Source organism: Uloborus diversus, chromosome 9 (genome assembly GCF_026930045.1).
Source record: "Uloborus diversus isolate 005 chromosome 9, Udiv.v.3.1, whole genome shotgun sequence".
In the NCBI taxonomy this organism is placed as follows: Eukaryota; Metazoa; Arthropoda; class Arachnida; order Araneae; family Uloboridae; genus Uloborus; species Uloborus diversus.
The window spans coordinates 79040431-79068189 of record NC_072739.1 but is presented as its reverse complement, the minus strand read 5'-3'; the positions used below and the strand labels follow the sequence as shown (position 1 = coordinate 79068189).

Here is a 27759-nt window from a genome sequence, read left to right as displayed (position 1 = left end):
TTATTTATGTGAATCATTTTCGATCATAAATTTTTGCAACTGGTCAGGTTTGCGCATCCATCCATCAAATATTTTGTACACGGCTTGTTTTGCAATTTGGTAGTCCTTTGCTTGCTTTTTAAAGTCATAATATGTCAAAACTTGAGAATTTTTATACCTAAAAACATAAATTAATTTTTAATATACAAAACTTAATCTGCTCTTGAAAATTAAAAGGCTTTGCATGTAACATCCGTAAAAGTTATATACATAAATATTACTATAAAAGTCTAAAATTAGAGAAGGCCGACTTCCATCAGTGATTTACTGGAAATATTTGGTCTCTTGCCAACGTCTTTGGCATATGAATGTTGATATTTACTGGCTAATGTTGACATTTATCAGATTTTAGACTTTTACAGTAACATAGATAAAGTTTTTTAACAATTAAAACTTAAAATCATTTTCCTTCAGAATGAAAAAGATGTAATAACAACTCATAGAGTATACTTACAGATACACAGAACTAACAGAATTTTTTTGCATCATAATCAAACAAGTATCATTATACATAATAATACTTAAAAAATACACATGAAAATTATTGCCTCCTGTCCATCTTATCAGAAATTTAGTAAAAAATAGCACACATCTCTGTCTCACTATTACTACTAAGTGCTTCACCAATCATCAATCTTCACCGTGCAACTAATGAATAAATGTATTTTCTTTAAATGGTTTCTTATGTTATCCTCCTGAGAGATACATGGGTGCTGGCAGAATCATATGCAGGTGTGTACAACCACCTAAAAAATTTTTTTTTACTCTTTTTTTTTCATTTTTATTGATATGTTTTAAAATTTTACTTATATAAAATTTTTTTTAAAATACATATATTAATTTTTTGTCTTTGTTTATTTATTTTAAAATGAATTCTTCAATATTAAGCTGCACTTCTGACAGAATTTATATCTTCTGACAGCATTTGAAATCTTTTCAATAAAAAGTCCTCATCAAAAATACAAATACAAATGTGACGACCAGCAACAGGCTCTGGGCCCAGCTAGGCTGGTCCTAGTCAATTAATTAGTCCCCAATGAAGATCAATGGCCCTCTTAAAGCTATCCACTCCCTTGCTCATTACCGCCTCTTCCGGTAAGCTATTCCAAGTGCCCACGACCCTGCTAAAGTAGTAGTTTTTCCTGATTTCCAAGTTAGCCTGAGATTTAAATAGCTTAAAACAATGACCCCTTGTCCTGCTTTCCCCACAAAAATTTAATCCATTTGCATCTTTCATTTTGATAAATTTAAATAACTGAATCATGTCCCCTCTGACTCTCCTTTGCTCCAGGCTATACATGTTAAGCCTATTAAGTCTGGTATCATAATCTAAATCTGAGAGTCCCCTTACTAATTTAGTTACCCTTCTTTGAACCCTTTCCAATACAAAAATATCTTTCTTCAGATAAGGCGACCAAAACTGAACAGCATACTCCAAATGAGGTCTTACTAAACTCCTATATAAAGGCAGAAGAACTTTCTTAGATTTGTTTGAAATAGATCTATTGATAAACCCAAGCATTTTGTTGGCTTTGTTACTAGCAATACTGCACTGTTGACTAAACTTGAAGTCCTGATTTATAAAGACACCCAGATCCATAACATTTTCTGCCTGATTTATGACTGAACCCTGTAAACGATATCTCATACGCTTATTTCCATGACCTAAGTGTAGCACTTGACATTTCCCTACATTAACTGCCATACCCCATTTATCTGCCCACTTAGTAATATGATCTAAATACTCTTGCAGCTGTATTACTAGCTCTTCATTTTCGACAATCCCCATAACTTTTACATCGTCAGCAAAACAATTCATGCTTCCAGAAATATTTTCACTGATGTCATTCATAAATATAATAAACAAAAGAGGCCCTAAAACTGATCCCTGAGGAACCCCACTTAAAACATCACTCCAACTAGAATGATTTCCTCTCACAACTACTCTTTGCTTCCTACCAGTAAGCCAATTTCTAACCCAAAGTAAAGTTTTTCCTCCTATTCCTATGTCAGTTAACTTGCTGAGAAGAGCAACATGCGGTACCTTGTCAAAAGCTTTTTGAAAATCAATATAAACAACATCCACACATTTTTTGTTATCTAAATCTGAGGTAACCTTGTAGAAATGCAATAAATTAGTAGTACAGGATTTAATTGTTAGTAAATGTTTGGCTCTTGCCTCCTTTAAGCAATTGGTACTTGGGGATCCCACCTGGCTTCTTCCTATCCAATACCATGGATAGGAGTACACATGCTTGCCTTTCACGGATGGCTAGCAGCCACATTAAGTGCCTTAAGCAGGGGCGGACTGGCCAGGTCGGCTAGTCGGGGATCCTCGACTGGGCCAACTGCTTAGGGGGAGAGGGGCAACTTAAAAAGTTGACCCTTTTTTGTCAAACAAATTTCCCCCAAAAAATTGCTTAAATTCTTACTTTTCCAATTCAAGTCGAAATTGTGTATAAACTAAAACGGGAAAAGGTGCCGAACCTTTTTTATTTTTAAATCGGGCCACACCTCATATTAAGAAGGATATCGCGGCTCAGAACAAATGTAAAATGTATTATTTTTTCAAAATAAAATTGAAAAACAAGGAAAATGAAAGACAATCACAAACCAAAACTTGCTTCCATTATTACTTCTTGCTTATTTTATTGATACGAATTTTGGATCTGTTTTTTAGAAACCAATACATGACTAATGGCTTTAAATTTTGCAACTATCATTCATAAGGCTGAATGAAGATGGTCAGTAGGTTTGAAATGTTTCAGAATATATTTTGCGTTTCATAACATGTAACACAACAACGAGCCACATAGATAAGCTTCGCGTGCCCCATGTGGTCCGGCGGCCGTAGATTGGGCACCATCTGCTATAATGATATTTCAATCGTAGACCGCCAATCATTGAGCATCCGTTACATGGTGAAATGAATTTAAGGCTTTTAAAAAGGTTTTTAGCCAAGAAGACAACAATAGATGCACTTGGGATACGGGAACAAAAGTTACTAAAGATAGCTTAAAATTTCACTTTTATAAATTTCCGTGGGAGAGCCCCGTAACCGTTTTATCTGCACTATAGCCTAAAATTGATTTCAGTTTCAGAAAAAAATGCCCAGAGGAAACTAGTGTTTTCCCTAGACCAAAAGGGGGCAGCGCGCTTTCAGATAAAAGGGCACTTTTTGATAGAAGTTTAGTCATTCAAAAAATATGCTTTTTTTACTTTTTGGTACACTAGCTGCATATGAAGTCTAAGTGTTTTCGATAGTAATTATTTTCAAAATATTGAAAATATTTTTGATGTTTAGTTTTAAAAATAATGCTAAAAAGATTCAGATAGATTCCAATCAGATTCATGTGGAAAAGTGATTGAAACGAGGGCGTGACATTTCAAGGACAGGTTTGAGTGAATCTTTCTTTTGAAAAAATTTTGCTTCTGTGAAGTTGTGTTGAAACTTTTAAGAGGCAAGGAGAGTCAAAGGTTAGCTTAGGCGGAAGGACACGGCGCCTTGCTAAAAAATTACTAGGGAAACCTGTCCCTTTTTCTTTTAAAGTTTTGAAAGTTGAAAAATTCCCAAAGAGTCGCCAGATTTCCTATAGTAACTAAATGTTGTTAGTTGGAAATTGGGTCGAGTAGGTTTCAGTTTTGAAATGATTCCAAATGACACCACTGAGACTCTTTCTCTCTCTAACGTAACCAAAGATAGTTTTTAGTTTTTTAATAGTTAAGCGTCGAAAAGTTTTCGTAGAGAGCCATCGATGCTTCCCTATTGCATTAATTTTCGGTAGCCAAAAATTACATTTATAAAACTTCACATTTCAGGGAATTTCCAGGAAGAGTCCCCGACATTTTATTATAAACAAAGAAAAACAAAAGTGGACTTCAATTTTGGAAGAAAAAAAAAGTGGGGAACCCCTTCTTTTCCCTCTCCTCTAACGTTACTGAAAACTGTAAAAGTGCGGTTTTTGACATCAATTTTGAAAATATCGCTTTGAAGGGAACTAGAACCCCTCTTCCAGACCCTTTCTCCTTGAGTCTGTATAGATAAACTAATTTCGAAAAATTTCCGAGTTTACCTGATTCTCCCCTTTCCTCGTGTCTTTCCTATGCTGTCAGTATACAGCCTAATGATGCGCCTTTTCTTTTAAGACTTGTAACCATTAGTATCCTTCCTTCAAAGCGCATAAAGAAATCTATGTCAGTGTTAGCTTTATTTTATGATTCGCATTTTTTTTTTGAAATTTAAAATTTGATTTAATAAAGCAAAATGGGAATTAACAGTAGTTTAATGTCTTTGCTCGAACTCGGAAGAATCGAGATTCGGCAGTTTCATTGAATTTTTTAATTTACAGAGGTCGGCCAAAATATTCTTTTGCTGACTGGGCCAAATTCAGCCAGTCCGCCCCTGGCCTTAAGTATTTTAATGGCACCAAGACTTTTCCTATTTGCCCCAAATGTCTTAATCTTCAAGCCTTTCCAGAACACATCCTGGACTGCGTCGACTGTGAAGGGACGATATCTACACCTCGCCTGTGGAGCTTTATGACTTTATAAATGTGAATGGTTTTCTAGGCCTGGTATGACTTCGTCCTACCAGGTGGGAGATAAGTAGAAGAAGACGACGACTCTTTGCGCTGACTTAAGGCTGAAATTTGTTAGCATCAATGATGTGGAGTTTCAAAAAAAATTCATAACTAAATTTTATAATCATGAACATACTTGTATATTCCATTTCCTAAACTTTTCCCACACATTAGAATGGAAGAGCATATCTTAAATCATATGGCAGTGTAAATAAACTTCTAAAGCATTAGAAGTTTCAGAGTAAAATACCTACTCATTAAATAACTGCACTTTCTTCAACAGTTCTAAAAACATCTTAAACAGCATTGATTTGCAAACGCCAACTCTGGAATTAAAATGTTACATAAAAATCAGTTAATATTGATTGTATGTCAAAAATCTTATTGCAGACTTCAAAGGGAAGGAAGGAAAAAAGCATTGAATAGAAACACAAAATAGGAATTGGTAAAAATACCTTGAAGATGGTTTGTTCAAATCTTTTTTCACAATGCCTTGCTTTTTCCCATTTACAGAGACTTCTAAAGATCCAGGAGCGTCATACCATATGATAGCTGAAATAAAATATACATCAACACTCATCTTTATGTCTGAAATTTTAATGCTTTAGTTTCAAACATTTAGAAACATTTTCATTGTTGAAAAAGATTTTGCAATTTCATTAAAAAAATAATTTAAAAATAAATGGATACAATCAATAAGAATTAAAATAAATAAATCTGCTTTAAAACAGCTGTAATTTTTAATTGGTCATTTAAAAATGTAGCTATTTTAATTTATTATTTAATCTTATGTATTCTTAAGAGCACATGTTTTTCATACATTTTAAATCATTACTATTATTACTATTAATTATAATTTTTTATACCTTAAACACTAAATAAGTCTGAGAAATTCAATTGCATATGCCCAAGCTCATTAATTAATAATAGGTGATTTATAATTAGCTTATATTGTGGTACCAAAACAAAAAGAAATCAATTTCGATTTAAAACACTAAGTAAATCATGGATAGAACAGAAGTTCAACTGCTACTTACAAGCAGGACAAGGTACAGTTTTTGCATCACTCAAAGCCAGCTTCTCCTTACTATATTCAAATGCAAGACTTGACTGCAAAATAGCAGATTGGGGCAGATGATAATGAAGTGGCAGATCAGCCACATTTGATAACCTATCAATCATAGCCCTTTTGAAAGCACTTTCACTAAATGGACACCTGTAAAGTTAAAAGCAAAATCTCAATCAAAATAATTGTTATATACCAAAAATACAGGTTACTTTAATGTAACAGATTATTTCTTTTTAAAGCAAAACAGTCATTAATTTCTCTAAATCAATGGACTCCATACAATCACAGTTGCAGAAGTAGAAATTTGTAAAAATAAGTCACTGGTCCAAAGGAGAAGCAACTATAAAATTTCACTGTTTTTTTTTTAAATTACGCCCACCATCGTTCTTTCAAACATAAGGCATCTTGCTGTCCAGTATAACAATGAAGTGGCTTCAAAGGGGTTAGGGCCTGGAAGTCATCACAATTATGAGTATCATGAAGAGAGGAGCATCTATAAAGATGCTCCGCTGTCATTGGAGAAGTGCCCTCACAGAGCACACAGAGAGGTGAATCTGCCAGGTTGATTTTATATAAATAGGCCTGTAGTCATGTCCAGTAATGGTTCGGAAAGAGGCAACTCCCAGGGCTCTGGGAAGGAGAGAAAGGCGCGTACGCTGTTCATCACCCAGAAGGCAAGCCCAGGGCTTTCCATCAGCTTTGTTCCTCAGGGCAGACTGTAGCATGTTGGATTTTGCTTGCGAGAAGTCGCTTAGCGTTTCTAAGTGGAACCGGGCGAGAAGGTGGATGCAGTTTCATAGCAGAGAAAACATAACACTGGTTTGTACACACGCCTAGTGGCCCATTTCTCTATTCTGGTTTTAAATGATGATCAAAGAAAACACAAAAACATGTATAAGAAAGTTAACATGACAAATGAAGTTTATTGGCAGTTTCCAATAGATGTGTCTTAGCGCCTGGGGAAGAGAAAGAAACTACAGGCATCTGGTCCAATACTGGTCAAGAAGGAATTAAGTCAACAAAATCTGTGTTGTAATTATGGGAGCAAAAGAATAGGGTGGTTAAAACAATGTTATTAGGTGGTAGAAATTTTTATCCAATTTTTCATAGCAGAGAAAACATAAACATTGTAAATAAAAAGGCGCAAGGATCCTCTCAACAGTATTAAAATGATGGACGTACTTTTTAAAAAAAGGAAGATGAAGAAGAAAACTACTAGTCCCATGGACCACTACAATTATTGGACAATCTTGCTGCTTTAGAAGATGTTTTTGTGATCTTGGACCAGTGGACCACTGTTAATTATGAGTTACAGTTGTATTTTGTAGTCTCATTTAAGCCTCATTATATGGAGATTTTGTGCTCAACCTGTTCAACCAAACATAAAAATACAAGCAGGTCAGTTGTTAGGGTTACCAAGAACACACCGATAACCAATCCCATTGACACTGTCATGTTGAAAAAAATCCTCTTTTAACATTAAATTTGATGTATGTGATAAAGAAAAAAAAAAAAAAAAAGAAATCACTGGTTGCACTGATGCTATGAATTTTGCATAACACAAATTATTTTTGTCGTAAAAACTTCACAAGAAGAAGTACTGAAAGTTAAAAATGAACAATATTTCTTTACTGAAGGAAGAGTTTTATATTGTAAATTTTGTGACTAACAACATATTTTTGAAAAATTTTTGCAAAGAAAGTTGAAAGTAAAAGTACAGTCAGACCTCGATATTGGGTCACCACTCGGGACTTCATGAAACTGACCTTATAACCAATTCATATATATTTTATAACGTGTGTAAGAAATAAACTTGTATGTAAGGGGGATGAACACGTAAAAACATTAATTGTTTTTAAATTTTAAAACGTTTAAAAATATCTGTAATTAGGTTATAATAGTTTACTAGACTTGAACCAATTAAAACCTTTGGAATAAATAAGAAATTTTAGAATGATTTTTTAGCACTTTTATGTAGAGTAAAGCTGCTTACAAATATGCTCAAGCCAAGAACTGATGTCCAACTTACCTAACTTAAAATTATCATTAATACTGGACTAATAGGTTTTTTCTTTAATTTAAGCACACTGGTTTCCAATTGTTTTCTGAAAATTTTCTTTGACTTCTCATGACTGGTAAAAAAGTTAAATATTTACACTCTGAGTTCCCTCGTTATTGCTTTATAATTTAGTGTCACTGTTGTAATACTCATTTCCTACGCCATTCGGTGCACTAGATGCTACGTTAATAGAAGGAATATGACTTCCAACTTTTTAAGGATTGTATACCGCGGAAAATTTTTGGAAGTGAATCAATTAGGCACTGAAATCATTTAAAGAAACAACAAGTGACCTTATAAGCGATTATTGTATTAAGACTTGACCGTATATTCGATAAGACATTACATAGAATTCCTATTCAGTGAGCCGGGGACTTTAGAAAAGTGGCATTATATGTGGGGTGACCTCATTGGTGAGTGATCTTATATCAAGGTCTGACTGTATAGAGATTTCAAATAATTTTGTTTATGCATTGGTCATGTTGACTAGAGGTTGTTGACAATCTCGAAATGTCTGAAATTTCCCTCATAAATTTGCTTTTAAAATATATTTTCTTCACATAATGGGCAGCCAGTAAAGCACAAAAAGTTTTTCAATAAATTTGATATAATTTTTCACTTACTTTCCGATTACAAAAGTTGAGATGTATATTGGCTGCTCTATAAAATGTGTAATTAGAGCTCCTTGAAATCCACAAACGTTCCACAGTGCTATTTTGTCACTGCAGGACATAGACCAAGTAGGGTCTCCTCTGCCTGGTTTAGTCCTCAGAGCACCAATCACATGGTAATCTTTGCCATGTTCTTTAGGATCTTGTTCACCCTTTTGCACACATTTGGCTCCTGTTCTTCAAAAAAAGTAACCAATCAAAAAATTAGATCTTAATGACAGTAAGCACAAAATATTTTACATACTACAGGATCTGACAAACAGTATGCCAAGCAAAAAAAAGTAATAGAGCTAAAGATAAAAAAACATTTTCCTAAAAATGGTTTTTACCATTTAAGTACAGCTAAAAAAAATTGCAATTACAAACATTATCTTTAATATTTAGTTATTATGCTTTTGAAGCTCTTTCTCACTTAAATTTCATGCTTAAGCTAAATTAAAGTATTGGTTTTCAAGTAAACAATTGCAACCACCAAACTACGAAAAAATATATTTACACAAAACATTGTAATAAGATGTATTTTAACCAACATTTTACCAAGAAATCTTTGAATAAGTTTCATGTCTTCCAATTTATACTTTATTTCTCTTTTTTATTTCGTCTTGTTGATAAACATTTCAATAATATATTCCCAAAATTTCACGTTGTTTCAAGCAAAATTCTTGAAGTTATCAGGTATTCAGTCTCCGCTCCTTCATGCTGTAGCTCCGACAGCTGCCAAAGACAGAGGCTCAGAATGTCAGTGCTGATTGCTTGGCTTGGGGTTAGTTAAATACACTGTAAATAAATAATCTTTGCTAATAATAAAGCTGAAAGTCGCTCTGTCTGGATCTCTGTGATGCTCATAGCGCCTAGACCGTTCGGCTGATTTTCTTGAAATTTGGCACAAAATTAGTTTGTAGCATGGGGGTGTGCATCTCGAAGTGATTTTTGAAAAATTCGATTTTGTTCTTTTTCTATTCGAATTTTATGAACATTTTACCGATCAAATTATTATAACACGGATGGGGAATTTACCAAATTATCATAATGTGGAATCGCAACATGGTCGAGCAAATGAACATAGCAAACTGGCACGAAATTCATCATTCATTATTTGTAAATATACAGGCGAAACAAATGACCTTTTAATTTTTTTACTACAGGCAAAGCCGTGCAGGTACCGCTAGTGAAAAAAAAAGAGGCTGAGATTATTCAAGCTGCTACAGGGACTGTACTCTATGGAGCTGGAATTCATGTTTTTTAGCTTCTAAAACTTTAAACGCTTTTTTCTCGAAACCACTTTTTCAAAGTCTGTGTCCACTCCCATTTTAAAACTAATTGATCGATTCATTTCAAATTTAGTACACACATTCTGCATACAAAACATCTCCCCCTCCCCCCACGTTGAGTTTCTTTTGTTTTTTTAATGGGTTTTTTACTAACAAAATAGCAGAATTTCTCGTGAAAAATAGCACTTTAAACTTTAAATGGCCGCCAAAAGTTTTAAAGTCAAACAAAAAAAGATATGAAAATGTAGGAGGGAGAATTAATTAATACTTTGACTAAATTCAAATTGAATTTGATTTCAGATAAATTTCAGCTGAGATACAGTGAATACCGCAAATCATCTTTCTCCAAAGGTGCTCTGGGAAAAACTCTGTCACCCGGCTTATCTGTAGATATTTTTTGATCAAAAATTTATAGAATGTTCTTAAAACCATGCATAATAATCCACAAAAGCTTTCGATGAATTGAATCAAAACATTTTCCAAAAAAAAAAAACCCCCCTTAAAATAAGTGCTTTTTTTGACGCTGAACCCCCCCCCCCCCCTTTAACTACTATTTTTAATCGAAATTCTAATAAAATGCTTATCTTTATAAATGAACAAGGTTATTTATTAAACATTCAGTAAAATTTTTCCCAATATTTATAGCAACGTAGAGCCCAGAAATTAAGTCTTTAGGGTGATGTAAAACCCCACCCCAGGGATGAATTTATACTAAAAATTATTATTCAACAGAGGGTCCTTGAACTACATCAGTTTAAAAAAAATCCATTGTTCTAAATAAAATAAAATGTTTTACAAAAAAAAAAAAAAAAAAAAAGAAAGATCTTAACGGCTAAATGAAAGCTTTGTAATCCTGTAAAAAGGATGGATTAGCATGTACAACAAGTTTGATAAGTTTCGCTGCATTGACTGAGCATTGGCAGTTAAACAAGTTTTACAGAGTTCATAAATTTGAAAATTAACGTATGAGGGGCTTGGCAACAAAACTAGCTGAAAACTTAGCAATATCTGAAGGTAAATACATTAACATCCTACATGAAAAGAAAAAATTCACACAGAGAAAATAGCCAATTGCGCAATGAATGATTTCAATTTTATAAGGAAGACACACACTCACATACAGAGAAAAGTAGGTTAGTTTCCCAGTGTTGACATTGCACTGACAGGTAAACTAGTTTTACACAGTTTATGGGTTTGAAAATCAACAAATGAGGGGCTTGGCCACCCAACTAGTCGTCAAGTAAGTAACTTTGTAACATTTGAAGACACTTTTTTAAATATCTTACATAAAAATAGAAGCTTTACATGAAGAAAATATCCAACTGCTCAAAGAAATATTTTTTAAATTTTATAAGGAAGATATGCACACACACTCACACACACAGAAAACCAAGTTGGTTTCTCAGCATTGACATTGCACTGGAAAACTAGTTTTACTAAGTTCATAAACTTAGTAAAACTAGTTTTCTAGTTAAGAGAAGAGTTTTTTCATGGAACAGTTTCCTGGAACTTCTAGGAACTGGGCTCTCTTCATTCACAGCCCCTTTATTGTCCATGCTTTTGTCTCCATCCAACAGGGATCTTCCACTCCCCCTCACTAATGAATAGAATCCTTATCTTCTACAGAGAAAGAAATGTCTAAGAGTTCGGGGCTAAGAAATTCCCAAACATTTTAACACGCATTTAGCACTGTTTGTTAGGTTGGTTGTTGAAACTGTTGAATTTCGCATTAATTTTGGCAAAGATCTTAACTCTGTGGTTCTTGTTTGAAATCTTTTTTTCCTGTTTTGTGGGCACAATGGCTGAGAAACGGAAGCAAACAGCTATTTCTTTAAAAATGAAGATTTTCTTGATTAATGCAGTGGATGAAAAACGCAGGACTAAAACAGAAATTCGCAAAGAGTTTGGCATAGCCAATTTTACTCTATCAACAATAATAAGTAACAGGGATCAAATTTCGTCAATGTTTGAGCTGGGGAGAAAACAGATGAGGACTGCAAAACACAGAGATCTGGAAAAAGCTTTGCTGATTTGGTTCAAGCAAGCTAGGTCACAGAATTCAGATGTGCATTTAAATGGAGAGATGACTAAAGCAATGGATGATCTTGAGCAATTTGTGGAGAATATGGCTCTGAAAAAGACGATTCAAGAAAAGATAACTAACATGTTCCCTAAAACACAATAATTTTTTACTTGCATTTTATTCCGATGAATGTCAACTACTAGTTGTTTGAATGGAATTTGAAATAAAATTTGATGGCATTGAAAATACTTGTAAGTATTCTTTTTTTATAAGAAATCTTTTAACACGAAAAAATATTTCGGTCCCCTCAGTTTCGTGTTGATTGTATTCCACTGTACTCATTATATACCACTAAAACAATTTGTAAGACAATTATTTTTAAATTTCTTTTGTACTAAATATCCTGTTTTCTAAAAGAGTCATCAGTTATTTTGTACCCCCTATGATTGTCAGTCTGTTGTGATGGAGTTGCCCAAAGCTTATCAAGAATAACAACTAAATTACTTGATAAAGAAATAACTGAGTGAAATTTTGAAAAATAAAAAGTTTTACACACAAAAAAATGTATGCTTAAGTACATAAAATAACAAAGAAAATCTAGTAACCGGAAAATATCTCCATCTCCTTTGCTTACGGGATTGTCATTTTCCCCATCGTTTATTGATTCAAGTTTAATCTTCTTACATTTGGGTTCTTCAGAATCAGTTTTGCTTTCCTTTAGTGATGACAAACTCGCTTCATCTTCAGAATTCTTAGGAAAAATGGCAGCATCACCACCTGTAGCAGTTTGAAATAAATATGATTTTTTATTTCATACAATATCTTATAAATATATGCAATCAATGAATTAAGGATCACATGCCTTTTGAATATAAAACAGAAGGTGCACCTAACAACATAGGGGTTGTCGATATAGATGTCCATCCAGATTTATAATTCTGTAAACTATAAATAATGACATTGCTAACAATTCACCACACTTTTTTCTAATATTTTTAATCTCCTCACTCTTTTGTCACAAAGAGCCACACTTTATTGTTACACTACACTTTATTCCTTGTCAAATGTCACGCTATTTTTTATAAATGTATTGTTATAGAATGCATGATATCACACTTCTTGTTATTTTTCTCTCCTTTGACACAGTTTCACGAACCCCCTCAAAGCGTGATATCATTTGCAGACAACTCCACAGGAAAAATGAAAAAATTAATTTTTCAAAAAGAGTATAAAAATTATAATATGCAATTTGCATGATATTTTTTATGCTTTTTAAATTTCTTAGATTTTTATCTTTCCAATACATACTAAAAATAACAACTTTGTTGTTTACTAAGCCTAATTTGTAAGTTTAATTTCCTATTTATCTTAATATATAAAAATCTTCTGTGAGGACGTTTGTCACCATAAGGCTTTTAAATGGCTGAACCGATTTTGATCAAATTTTTTGTGTGTAATTAAGTTGTGGCAAGCATGGTTTCGAAGCGTGATGGATCGAATCTGAAACGTTTTTGTTAATGAATTAATTAATTTAAGCATTGAATGTTTATATCTCCCAAATGTTTAATATTTATTTTAACCTATTGTTGAGTGAGAATTGAAATAAATATTTTACCCCTTTGCCAAATGACAATAAGAAAGCCAGCTCTGCTTTTCATATTGAAATTTCCTATTGTGATACATCAATTGAGAATAGATAAAATGTAGAGAGAGAGTGAAGCCTTTTTTTTTTCCATTTCTTGAAAAACAACGAGTTTAGGCCCCGTGATATATTTCAAAGTAAAGTACTGGAAGGTTCACGCAAAACGTGTGTTCTGTCGTCGTAGTTGAACCATGTGACGGGATCGGTGCTTTAGGTTTTCCTAACCAAATGATCAGAAAGTATTGCACCTAGCAACATTTGTTTCTTGGCTCAAATCCATCTGAGTTTTGGCACCGGTGTCAAGAAGACTTTCAGGATTATCTAACTAATTAGTACATTATTTAGGAAAAGATGATGGAATTTAAAGACGATACAAATTTTATTTTCGTCCAGATAAATTACAACAGGATACTTCTGTACGCAAAAGATCAGTGCAGTGGAAGATCTTTATTTTTGGTGGAAAGAACAAATTAGGCAATATATGAAGTTTGTAAAGTTTTCGTTCAAAAGATCGGACCGCTAATCGGTCGGAGTTGCCTTCGCTCACTGATCGGCTGGATTACAGTAACGTGGTGGCTTAGCGACTTTGACTATAAACAACAGACTTGCGTGATCATTTGTTTACATTTTAACACTACTTTTAATGTAATTTATTGTATTTTTTGTTTATATGGCAAAATATTTCAAATTGCAAATAATTGTACTTCGTTTTTAAAGTGTGTTTAGTCATTTTAGTTGAAGGAAATGTTTATTTTACATCGGGAGGGGGTGGCAGAGGGATGAGTGATTTTCGCTTATTCAGAGAACAGATTTTACCTTTATCATTTTTCTAAACGATATCTTTTCGATTGCTTTATTCTTTTTCTTATGGAGGATGTTGCAGCGGGATTTCCCTTTTGTTCTAGATGGGTAGTTAGATTTTTACACTTAATATCTGAGGAGACATTTTATCCTTTGAGTATGGCTGAAGGAAAGAACCATCAAGTACAGGAGAAAAAAATAGTTAATTAAACAACTGCTCAGTAGATAAATCAAGTTGTAATAAATATACGCATTCTGACACCAAGCAGCTTAAAAAATTTTCTTTTTATTTATTTTTTTCAACAGAACGGTTCAAACACTTGATAGTTTATTGAAATGTTTTAACTTTTCAATTTACAAAGTTTGAACAGAACAACGTCTGTCGGGTCCTCTAGTTAACTTATACATTTTGATAATATATGCAAACAATCGACTCTTGACTCTTATTGGATTTGGCTTGACAAATAAAGATTTTATTTTTCAAAATCAAAAATTATTAATCAATTATTAGTTTGTCAGTCACAACATAATCACAGAAACCAAAACACTTTTTTTCTATAGAGGGAAAGGGGCGGGGGAGTTCTGAAGCATTGTAATGAATACTGCAAAATAGAAAAAAAAAGTTAAATGTATATGAATTCCTCAATGGAAAAACTGAGATTGTTAGCGTGAAACCACCAAAAATGATGTCCACCTAAAGCTCTATCGTGTAGAGTCTCAAATTCTTTGCATTTGAAATATATCTTGATTTTGATATTGTGTCTTATCTCTACTAATAATAAAGCTCAAAGTCTGTCTCAATCTCTGTGACGCGCATAACGCCTAGACCGTTCGGCCAATTTTCATGAAATTCGGCACAAAATTAGTTTGTAACATAGGGGTATGCACCTAGAAGTGATTTTTCGATCGATTCGATTTTATTCTTCTTCTATTCCAATTTTAAGCTCATTTTTCACATGAATTTGCTAATATGAGGGAGAAATATTTCATTCCCATTTGTCATCCCCATTTTAGGTCATTTGAAAGCTTGGAATTTTCTGCGTATGGAGAAATCTGTTCAAAGTTTCTACGAGCATTAGGAGAGCTGTAGGAATCGTTTACAGAGAATCAAAGTTCAAGGCTTACCTTCGGCAAGACCGAACAATTCTAAATGATTAAGCTCAAGAATAAAATCAAAAACTAAAGATAAATGGAATTACAGTAGACCCTTGTTTTACGCGGGGGTTACGTTTCACGGAAATGCTAGTAAAACAAACTGAACTAGGATTTAATATTAGTGTTAAAATAGGGGTTAGGTTCCGAAGATGAAAAATATACTTAATTATAGTGATAGATAAAAGTATAATAAGTTTAATGCACACTAATTCCAATACAAATGCACAATGGGCATAAAAAGAACATGAATTAATTTAGTGTTTGAAAAAAAAAAAGCTGGTTATGACAGCCTTTTGGTAGTCATTAAATATCTTTTTTTGTAGGGCATTTTTGCGCCCATGATCACTTAAGTCATTTCCCTGATGGAATTTTCTTCACTAACAAATCAGAAAGATCATTTGCCATGGTCTAGGGAATGGCTCCAAATTTTCAATGTGAAAACTTTTGGTTGCGTGTTATTGGTGTCAATATGATTTTTTTTTGTTCTCCTTTGTCACTTCTAAAATATCTTCTTTCAGTGAGCTCGGTCTGAAATCTGCGAGTTTAATAACTATACTTCTGGAAAGAGCTCTGGAACCGATCGCATAGAATAGCTCCGGTGGCCTAAGCTCACTTATTACCACGACAAAATGCAGTTTATTGGGTGTTATCTGCAACTCAGTAGTTTAGATTTTGATAGCGGAGGAAGTTTTATCCGTTTGCAGGACCCGCATCAACGTAAAATCAAAACTCATCCAAGTAAAATAAAGTAAAGGTGTCAAATCTTAAACCGCGTAAAATAAACCTGCGTAAAATGAGGGTCTACTGTATTTTTAAAGCAAAAATTAAATTTGTATGTTACCAAGGTTATATCTTTTACTCCTTTTGATTATTTTGTTCCTTTTTAATTGTTTTTGTTTTAAACATTTTTAAAAATATGCTTATTTTGGCGATCATTCCTTTTCGTCTGTTGAAAAGGATTTAAATTAAAATATTTTAACTGTTAAGAGAAAGTTGCTGATTTTATTTTCTTAGTTTTTATGGAATTACGTTCACTAAATTATTACAACATTGAACCAGTGCTCGAAATTAGCGGTCGTTAGTCGTATTTTGCAACTGTAAATTTCATTTTGACGACTGCGATTTGAAACGTAGTCGTCACTGTGACGCCTAGCTCCCCCCCCCCCCTACTAAGCTTTCACTTTCGGAAGATTTGTCTCCAAAAACATCTGCGTGCGTTGCGATCTTGCGATCGCGGAAAATTTCCTGGGAGTATCGCTTTCAGTCGGAAAAGCTTGAACAATCCCCCCCCCCCCCCACCTTCGCCCGCGAACTGTAGCAGCCAGTGTCATTGCAAGCACACCCCTCCATTCCACCTCTTTCTGGAGTAATCTTTTCTCCCCTTTGTTCCCTTAGTGTTGTTTACCCCCCGATCGCCCCACCCCTCCAAAACCGGACTCATCTCAGGGTTGTTTGAGCAGATAGTCTGATCTTTTTCATGTTTCAAGTTCGACCCCCCCGTCGTAACACGAACGCACGGCGAGCACGAGGATTCCTTTTTTTCGCACAGGATTTCGCTCATCTTTCTTTCTTTTTTTAATCATCGCTACCATCATTTTTTATTTGTTGAAAATATGAGTAAACGTAACTTAAAGTCATATTTTACGCCACTAAATACTAGCGGAAATAAACGGCCAAGGATTGCCGATGAAGTCGAAATAAAAAAAAATAATGACGAAGTAGATGCAACTTCTAAATGTACACGGAAAAGTGTCAACGCTGCAACTTTCATCAAGTGGCAAAAGCAGTTTCCGTGGTTGGAAAGAAAGGGTGAAGACCTGATGGTATGTAAAGTCTGTAAAGATTTTGGAAAAAAAAGAAGATACTGGGTTCATCGATGGTTGTCCTACTGCAAGATTCGAAACAATAAGTAGTTTTCTTGTTGATTAGTGCAGGCGGTTCATTCGCTTTTTTTATTTTTATTATTATTTTTAAAGATATTTATTAAATTGCGCTTAATTGTTTTTCAAAACACATCATAAATGCAATTTTCAATACTAAACACGTTCTTCTCGGAATAATAGTTCCGGTGTTTGATATTGCAATCCTTTTGCATCTTGCCGATATTATAATTAATACTTTTAAAATATAGAAGTTATTTTTACATGTGCTACGATTAGGTTACCTTTTTTTCTTTTTTATTTTAATTTATAAGATATTATTTTTGCAATACATGCGGACAATGAACACGTGCTTTGCCGGAAGTTTATTTTCGCTTTTGACCTTTCAATCCTTTTGAATCTTGTAAATATATTAATATTATTTGGCAATTGGACACATGCCACTTCAGATTAACTTGTTTTCTGCGTTTGTTTTTCTTTTTGATGAATAAATTTATTTTCGCAATCATTCCAACACTAAACTTTTACTTTGTGGAAAATTGCGTATCGTGTTCGAGATTGCAATTCTTTTGCATCTTGTCAATGTTTTAATACTTTTAAAATCTAGAAGTTATTTTTACATATGCTACCTTTAGGTTAGTTTATTTTCTTTTTTATTTTAATTTATAATATATTATTTTTTTCAAAACATGCGGACAATGAGCACGTGCTTTGTGAGAAATTTATTCTCGTTTTGGACCTTTCAATCCTTTTGAATCTTGTAAATATATTAATATTATTTGGCAATTGGACACATGCCACTTCAGATTAACTTGTTTTCTGCGTTTGTTTTTCTTTTTGATGAATAAATTTATTTTCGCAATCATTCCAACACTAAACTTTTACTTTGTGGAAAATTGCGTATCGTGTTCGAGATTGCAATTCTTTTGCATCTTGTCAATGTTTTAATACTTTTAAAATCTAGAAGTTATTTTTACATATGCTACCTTTAGGTTAGTTTATTTTCTTTTTTATTTTAATTTATAATATATTATTTTTTTCAAAACATGCGGACAATGAGCACGTGCTTTGTGAGAAATTTATTCTCGTTTTGGACCTTTCAATCCTTTTGCATCTTGTAAGTAAATATATTAATATTTTGACAATTAGTCACATGACACTCAGGTTAACTTATTTTCTGCGTTTGTTTTTCTTTTAAATGAATAAAAAATTTTCAAAATCATTCCAACACTAAACTTGTTTTTACTTAGTGGAAAATTGCGTATCGTGTTCGAGATTGCAATCCTTTTGCATCTTGTCAATGTTTTAATACTTTTAAAATCTAGAATTTGTTTTTACATATTCTACCTTTAGGTTAGCTTATTTTCTTTTTTATTTTAATTTATAGTATATTATTTTTTTCAAAACATGTGGACAATGAGCACGTGCTTTGCGGGAAGTGTATTCTCGCTTTTGACCTTTCAATCCTTTTGCATCTTGTAAATATATTAATATTTTTTGACAATTAGTCGCATGCCACTTCAGATTAACTTATTTTCTGCGTTTGTTTTTCTTTTTAATGAATAAATTTATTTTCGAAATCATTCCAACACTAAACTTGTACTTTGCGGAAAATTGCGTATCGTGTTGGAGATTGCAATCCTTTTGCATCTTGTCAATATTTTTTTTTTTTTTTGGTTTTGTCACTAAATTAAGTTAATAGTAATTATGGTACTTGTATAAACTTAGCAGGTGATTCCAAAATGCATTATTTTAATGCATTGTACATATATATCAGCTTGTTTTCATGCATATTATAGTTTAGTATAAATTTCAGCATGTTATTGCACGCATTTGCAAATTGCAACCAAGTAAAGCATAACGGCACCTAAGAAAAAAATATTGGTTGCCAATGGCACCTAAGTAGCTGATGCTAATTTCGACCTCTGCATTGAACTACAACCTTCTTTCGATAGTGTTAAATTTCGGAGAAACGTCTTATTTTGTTTTTTAAGCAAGAAACGGAACCTTCCTTTCTTTTAAAAATATTTCTAAGGCTTTTGCTGGTTTTTGTTAAGCTACGTGCTAAGTTTTCAAATCTGCTAAAAATTTAAATCTTTAAAAAAAAAAAAACTTAACGCATAACAGACGTTAACTGTGAACACATACAGGTGAACCAAATGACCTTTTAATTTTCTACTATAGGCAAAGCCGTGCAAGTACCGCTAGTAGTCCATAAAATAAGGTATTCATTAATGAAGTCTTTAGAACAGACATGGAATTTCTCAAAATCTATTTTTCTTGCAGACGAACAAGAAATTTAATGCTGCAAATTATTTTCTCAAAAGCTTTTCAGCCCGCCTTAGAAACTAGGCTAGAGGGCTGCATGCGGCCCGGAGCCGTTAGTAAGAAACCCTTGGTAGTAGCATTAAAAAAAAAACATTCAAAGTATTAATTGTCTTTTGAAAAAAATTCACACACACATACATATAAGTGAGAAGAAATCTACGTATAAAGAGTAGGCATAAGCAGGAATCAATAAGTTTCATTTATAATTCTGTAAACTATAAATAGTGACATTGCTAACATTTCATGATAAATTCAATGTTAATTCTGAACTATATTTTGCATATATGACCTAGGATCGAAAGAGAAATGGACTCCATATTTATTATTGATGGAGTAAAAATTACATAAATAACAATTTACCACAAATTACTATTTACAAGATACTTGCAATGGGTCATTTTTTAACAAAATGTTCAGTTAAACTTTTCTTTTTAATAAAAGCATGATAATATTTAGAAAATAACAATAATAACTTTAAACAAAAACTTACAAGGTACATGGCTGACAAAAAAATGGAATTTTACACCAGCTTTAATTCTAAATTTCTTTTCTAATTCACTAAAGAAAATAACTGGAGAATTTTTCTTTTCCAAAACCAGACCCATTTGATAATAAAGAAACCTAAAAGTAAAAAATTAACAATCACATATGCAATGTATTTCCAAAGATATGTTTAATAAATTTTACAACAGCGTTTAAATTAATGAGTTAAAAAAATAACCAAAAAAATTTACAGCAAAACAATATATAAGTTTATGTAACATGTTTTGATCATTTTTTATGAAGCTTTCATATTTCCCAGTTTTTAAATTCGCAATTGATAAATGCTTAACCATTATATTTATCAGGTCATATACAAGTAGTGCTGTAATGGGGAATGCCATCTCTCTGAATATTTGATTTATTACATTAAACATTAGAGACAAATGCAATGAGAATTTGAATTAAAGCTGGCAGTTTCAGCAGTAAGTTTAAACTATTTTTGACATAACAAAAATCCATCAACCATTTGTAAGCTATCCTACACAACAATAACTTAACCTAACAATAACCTAATAAAAAAAGTGAATTCCCCCAAATATTTTTTCCAATTACAGCAAGGAAGACCTAAAAGCTTGGAGGTCCTACCACAAAATGTTTGTCTCTTCAAAAAACAAGGCTCAAATAGCGGTCCTCCATTGGTGCCCTTAAGTTTTGGGTCTTTTATTGTCTCTAGTGTTCATATATGTATAATTCATATTCAGCTAAACATATTAGTTAAAATAAAGTCTTTTACAACATACAAGTTTCATGTAAAATTGTTAGAAGATACTATTGCCAACAAGTGGACTTTTTTAGGATTGTTGTCAGGCTTGAGTAAATGGGGAAAATCTTAGTTTCTGCACTCAATGGCCTTGCATTTAAGCATTTTTAAATATTAGTAATAAATAATAGTTTTAAATACTTCTACAATAAGTTGACCAGCAGTCCAATAAAAAGTATAAGTTAAGAAAAAAGTTTAAAACAGTGTCTTTTGAACTATTAAAAATCGATAAAAATCTTACTTTTGGTGTTAAAGAGGGCACAAATGAGGTGTACAATAAAGTAGGTCCTTTATTTTTATGCAATGAACATAAGTTATATGGAAGCTTGTTTTAGAGTACCATAATGAAGTTACCTTAGACCAGTGGTGCTCAACCATTTTCTACCAGAAGGTCACACCTCATATTAAAATCATTCTTGCGGGTCAGAACATTCATAAAATTTCCAAATATTATACTCTTATCTAAAAAACATGGGAAAATATGGAAAAGGAAAGAAAATTATACTTTATTATTCTTGTTATCAATAACTTAAAACTTATTTTATAAAATACATGTTTTCCAGAAACCAATTGATTGATTTTGGGCTCCAAATTTGCGAGGTTGTCACTAATCCTGCTTTTCGATTTGTAACATTGGACAAAACAACAGGCCACACAGATCAGCTTTGCAGTCTAGTGTGGCTCAAAGATATAGTTGGGACCCTATATTATCTTCCATATGTCAATATCGTGAAGGAGTCAGCCCCCTATTTTTAAAGAAGAAATCAAGAAGGTTTCATCAATTTTCGAAAAAAAAAAGTGAAAAAAAGCATGAAAATGAAATGCAATAAATATGCTTGTGACCAAAACTGAGGAATTTTTATACTTCATTACAAAAAAGTTTCATTTTTGAAATCAAGATTTTTACAAGAGATTTGCTTTTGCGATAATGATTTTTGTTAATTGTTGGTTCTATTTAGTACATGAATAAAATTTTGGTTTGTTGCAACATTATTCATTTTTTTATTGAGCGGTTATGCTATACGACTAACATTTGGGGAAACTTGTGAATACAGTATTTCCCGTACTTCTTGAAGTATTCAGTCTTTTACTGTATTTATTTAGTCTTCATTTCAGTCAGACCATGTAAAATTATATCAAGATGTGTGAGTATTTATTTAACATTTATATAAACTGGTCGACTAAAATCAGGAATTCGGTTAATTTTTTGAGATTCCCCCCCCCCTTTTTTTTGGAAATACTGTCCCATGCATAACTTGACCTCTTGACTACATTTCTTGACTTTTTCACTTCTTCTCACAGTCACCTATTACTGTATTATATTCTATTAACTGTGATCAACTTACATTTGGTAAAAATTAAGTTTCATTCCACCAGTGATCTAGGTAAAATATACCCCCTCCGCCCAACTCCCACAAGATAACAGGGCTTTTCTGCTTTGCTATAAAACATACCTCAAAAAGGCTCTTCGTGCTAGTACCTCAGCATGGCTATCATTGATTACATCACCTATAAAAATATTTAGTCAGGAAATAAATTTTAAAACCTAAGTGAAATGAGGACACTCAAAAAATAATACAGTAAAAATATATCTAACCTTTATCACTTAATTGTGAGTGTCCTAAACACTTAGTACCTGTGCTCATAGAAATCACTTTCAGACCTAAAATAATAATAAAAATATATTTAGTCGCACTTCATCCTCATACATACAGCTTTGCAACTTGATAGATACTAACTTCTCAATCATATATTGAAGTTTGGACAATCATCTGTCAAATGTGAACAGACTTATGTTATAATTATTGCAAAAGATAAATTATTGCTTTAGAATTTATAATACTTAACATTTTAATTTTGTGAACAAAACTTACACAACTTAAGACTTGAAGTTATAGCACTTATACAATACTGTTTAAATTTTTTTACGGTGAGATTTCGCCATTGCGATTTTTTTAGGGGACATCAAATGAATCAATAGACTCCACATTATCTACTTTTATTAATAGATAGCTTCCAAATATTTACTTGAGTCAAGATCATTGACACTCATCAAAACTGCCGCAAGAAGAGTCCATTCTTTGTTTAGTTGTGGTTTGCCTTTCCTAGGCAACCTGTCGAAGTGTTCATAGCATAATTTTGCAATACAATTAGCGAAAGTCTGAGACATTTGTGACGTCTAAGAGGTTTTTTCTCTAAACATTAATAATTATTCTGCTTAAAAATTTAAGAAACATGATATATTCTTCACAATTATGCTTTTACTGTTGGAATATTTTAATAAAGCAATTTTATAAATTCAAGATCTTGAACAACTTTTTAAAAATTACACACGTCTCGGTTGTTTTTGTTGTTTGTTTGTTGTCATTATTTTAAACGGTTATAGTTAAGATGCATGAATCAGTTAATTCAGTACTGAGGCTGCTAAATTTTTAATAAAGAACATTTTCTCTACTGAAAAGTATATATTTTTTTCAATGTAAATTTTTTTTTTTACAGTACAGATACAGAATGCTCTTCCGAACAAGGTTTTGATTTAAATTGATAACTTTTCTTACATTTATTTTAGTTTGTTATGTAAACAACTTCGACTGGTATTAAAAAATAGTTGTCTGCTTCGGCGAGGAGGAACAAACAAGAAACATTATTATTTTATATAACAAACGTTATTTCATTCGTCTTGAAGTTTCTTTAGGTTATTTTGAGAAATGTCTTACTGTGTTTCACATGGTATGATTTATGTAAAGCATATTATATTGGTTGAAAAATCATTCTCATTTATGTATCATGAGTGTGTTGTACATGAATCGGCACAGTTTTTCAAATCTCTTCTATTCACAAAGTACATTTTGTGTCGAAATCAATCAAAAAATTGGCTGGCTTTCTTTCTAAGGTTTATAAGTTGTACGTAAATGGTAAAACACTACAAGATGCAAAGTTTCGAACTATCACATTTCTTATTATCTTTCTATTTATTTGTGAATAGGACAAAAGAAAATATATAAATTTTGTTAAATTATTGAAGAAGATGCTTTCAAATTCAATTCAATGTAGCGAACAACATCTTTTTCAAGCTGAAATTTGCTGGAATGCGTGTGGACATGACGTAACGGATTAACACTTCTGTTCATCTCCTAGTACTTCGGATCCCACTTTAAGACCATAGTTCTCCAAGAGATCCATTTGATTATAGAAAAGTTTTTTATTTTTGTTGAAATATATATGTTACGATGGTGCAATTTTTTTCTCCTTCTAAATTTAAATTAGTTCTGCAAATGTATCTGTCCTAAGATCACTTTGACATTCAACCATTTCTTGCATTAATTAGGTGATTGACCTTTCAGTCTGATGAGTAAAATCAATTAAAAAATTTAAATTAATGTTGAAAAATTTGCTAGTCTTGCTTGTCGTTTAGGTGTGTCACAGACAGGCCCGTGTGCAGGATTTCATAAAGGGAGGGGTTGAAACTTTTTACCAATGTAACTTACCTTGTCAAAGGGAAAACTAACTATGCGTGTTGAATAGTTCATTTTAGTTTGATAACTAGGCTTTTTTTATACGTTTTGCGTTTTTTTTAATGAAACCTTATTTGTACAGTTGAACATTTTGTAAAAGCACACATATTTCTTTTATGCCACCTAATTCTAGTTTCTTTTTTTTTTTCTTTTGTTTTTCCATCAAATAACATTGAACAGGAATTTAATGAAAATAAAAATTGTATTAAAAAAATTGCTGTTTCGCATAGAAACATTTTTCTAATGTGTGAAACGACTAATTCATCCAACACTAAAGGCGTAGCATAAAAAAACAGTAAGCAAAGTAACCATTTTCCATGCCCCTAAGTTTTTTTTTTTTTTGGGGGGGGGGTTACGTCATTGTCTAATATTCGTTTAGATAATTTTCCCTTGCATGCTTATAGCATTGCCGGACTCTCCAGCCATTCCATTTTTTCAAGCGCTTAGAAGCGAAGGGGCTTGGGAATCCTACAATTGAGGAAAATGGAATTGTTAAATATAGGGTAATATTAAAGAGGGTGAGTACTGTATCAGAGTTTAACTCTAAAATTAATTAAAACTTAAAATACCTTTTGGAAAATCGTTTAATGATTCATTGATTTTTTTTTTCATTTGGAGGGGTTTAACCCCTAAAACCCTCCCCTTGCACATGGCTCTGGTCACAGATTTGCCATCCGTGTATTAGATTGTTCGGTAAAAACCAACATATCAAGAAAGCATGTATAATTCAGATTCCTTATTTAAAGTTGAATTACTACTGTACTATTTAAGAAAAAGCAAAGTAAATCCTGCTGTGAAAATGATGAAAATTCATCTAATATTCTACAAATAATGACATTGGTTTATAAATGAACTTTTATTACATTCTCGAACAAGCAGTTAAAATTTTGCAAAATTACCGTAAAGTTTAAGAGCCTCTCTCTTCCAAGAAACCATTAGTAGTAATTTTTAGACTTTTAACACAATATTTTATTTAGACATTTTGTGAAGTGAAATATGCTCCAAACAAGTGTCCAAGAGCGATTAGGCCTAGGATTTGGGTTCCTTCTTTTAAAAATAAAATCCTCCCCCACCCCCTCCTAAATTTTGAGCAACAATTTTTTAAAAAAATTCTTGAAAATTAATTTATATTATATTCTAAATTCATTATATTCTTTAAAATATATTAAAACTACATTGTGATCATTTCATACACTCTATTCCTTTGAAGGACAAAATGAAGTTTCACAGAACTAGGAATTTTTTCTTCATTTTCTCATTTATTTATGCTAAAAATTAATTTTAGATTAAACAAAATATTTTTAAGGAAGCAAAAGAGCATTCTCCATGAAAATGTTATTCAAATTTTCTTAAATAAAAAAGTATACCTTGCTAAAGATAATGAGTTTTCTAACTTCCAAGGGATTTAAAATTAAATAGTTTCACAAAAGGAATAAAGGTCATATCACATGCAATAGTTTACTACATTACCTGCACCTACAAGGTTTTTTTTTCTATTTTAACAAGTTATTTGTTCTTTAATTTAGTAATCAGTTGTAGAAAATGTTTTATGTGTTTCGGATACTCAAATGCTTAATAACACACTTAAACCTGTTTTTGTGCGGTGGATAAGGACTTCATAAAAAATCGCATTAAAAAATAATTCGTTTTAAATATTACTTACTCTGTTTTATAAATAATTGAGTCTCAATCTGATAAAAATTTTCATATGCTGCACAAAAAAAAAAAAAAAAAAAAAAAAAAAAAAAAAAAAAGATTGCACAAAAACAGGTTTGAGTGTACAAGCTATTTGCCATTTTACTTTATACCAGTTTAAAGCTATTTGAATTTTACCAATGTATTTTTCAACATTTTACTAATTCTTGCGTACTAAGGCTTTGCATTTTCAATTCACTTTTGATACTAGGTAAAGATAAAGTGATATTTGCCACCGATGATGACCTTAAAAAACCAAGTTCTATTGTTTTACCAGAAGATGAAGAACCTCGAGGTAAACTTTGGACACCAATTTTTTCATTTTGTGCCTTTTCTTTCATTATTTGATCAAAAATTTGATTTTTTTTTTTCATCTTTCTTCTTTCTTTTATTTCGTAGCATGTCAAAACTTTTAATAAGTATAAAAAGATTTTTTTTTCTATTATTAATTTTATCCATTTTTGGCTTCGGTGATCTTACAAATCTGACATAGGGTGAAAGAAAGATGTACGGGGTTGAAATACTGGCCGAGATCCTTGAAATTGTATTTGTATTTGTATAAATGTATATTGTGAGTGATTAGCTCATCTACTTAACCAGCTGCATAAGGACCATATGCAAAAAAAGTTTTATATAGTTTCAGTTTTTATATGATACTAGCTTTGATGCCTGGAATTGCATGGTCTATCAAAAATAAAAGTTGCGTCAAGTGACCCATGTTCAACAATCAGACTTAAAAAAGAAAAAGAATAGTGTAAAATTTCTCATCAACAAAAAGAAAAGAGTAGTTTAATGACTCAAAATTTAAATTTAGACCTCTGGATTTTTTTTTTTTAATTCTGAAAATTCAACCATTGTTATTAATCTAGGTAAACATTCTGTTTAACAGATTTTCTGGTGAAAAGACCCCTATGTAAAGGACCTCTGTACCAAATTTGGCAAAACTAAAAATACGATATACATTGCATATTTACTATGACGTGGTAATTCTCTTTTATAGGTTTCCTTTTACCCAATGGAGAAATAAACTGGGGTTGTCCATGCCTCGGAAGCATGGTGGTTGGTCCATGTAGTGTGGAATTTAGAGATTCAATATCATGTTTCCACAACAGCACTGCAGAGCCGAAAGGAAGCGATTGTTTAGAACAGTTTCGAGATATGAACGACTGCATGTCACGGTATCCTAATCTTTATAAGAAAAGTGATGAAGAAAATGAAAATAGTTTACAAGGTTTGGATGAAGTTTCTGAAGAACAGTCGGTTACCGATCTTATAAACGGTAATGAAAGTACCACAAATTCTGAACTCAGTAGTCAAGACCAAAGTTCTAGAACAGAAAACAAAATGGACAATGTAAATCAATAGTAATGTAGATAAATGTTAATTGTAAAAGGTTTTGAAAATTAGGAACTTGAATAGGAATTTCATTTTTTTTATCCAATCAACAAGAAATAAATAAATTACTTGTGTTATTAGAATATGTTTTGCATTATTTTTCACTTGAGTATTGTTTTCAACATTTTTTTTTCTCATTCCCATACTTTGCCATTATCAAAGTGACCTGTATTTTTTGAAAAATCTGTATAATCAGTCGGTAATAATTAAATTCCACTAAATTTTCGAAAAACCAATGAAAATTTACTTTTTCTTGTGCAAAACACCACTGCAATTCAATGTGACTGAAATTTAAAATTTATATTGGTGTGTGTGTATATATATATATATAAT

General features: G+C 32.1%; 2 protein-coding genes across 2 annotated transcripts; one reads left to right on the top strand and one right to left on the bottom strand.

Annotated features, from left to right (window-relative positions):
* Window positions 1–23162, bottom strand: LOC129230335 (tRNA-specific adenosine deaminase 1-like). Its single transcript, XM_054864733.1, has 10 exons — window positions 22850–23162; window positions 22419–22484; window positions 22276–22330; window positions 20009–20139; window positions 12318–12489; window positions 8371–8595; window positions 5657–5835; window positions 5075–5171; window positions 4874–4945; window positions 1–157 (listed from the first exon to the last, which is right to left on the bottom strand). The coding sequence occupies exons 1-10, from the start codon at window positions 22989–22991 to the stop codon at window positions 1–3; spliced, it is 1296 nt and encodes a 431-aa protein (XP_054720708.1). The 5' UTR covers window positions 22992–23162.
* Window positions 23163–23408: 246 nt separating this feature from the next.
* On the top strand, window positions 23409–27499 carry LOC129229614 (mitochondrial intermembrane space import and assembly protein 40-B-like). Its single transcript, XM_054863959.1, has 3 exons — window positions 23409–23551; window positions 26243–26326; window positions 27032–27499. Exons 1-3 carry the CDS (start codon window positions 23530–23532, stop codon window positions 27394–27396), a joined length of 471 nt encoding a protein of 156 aa, XP_054719934.1. The 5' UTR covers window positions 23409–23529; the 3' UTR covers window positions 27397–27499.
* Window positions 27500–27759: the final 260 nt, after the last annotated feature.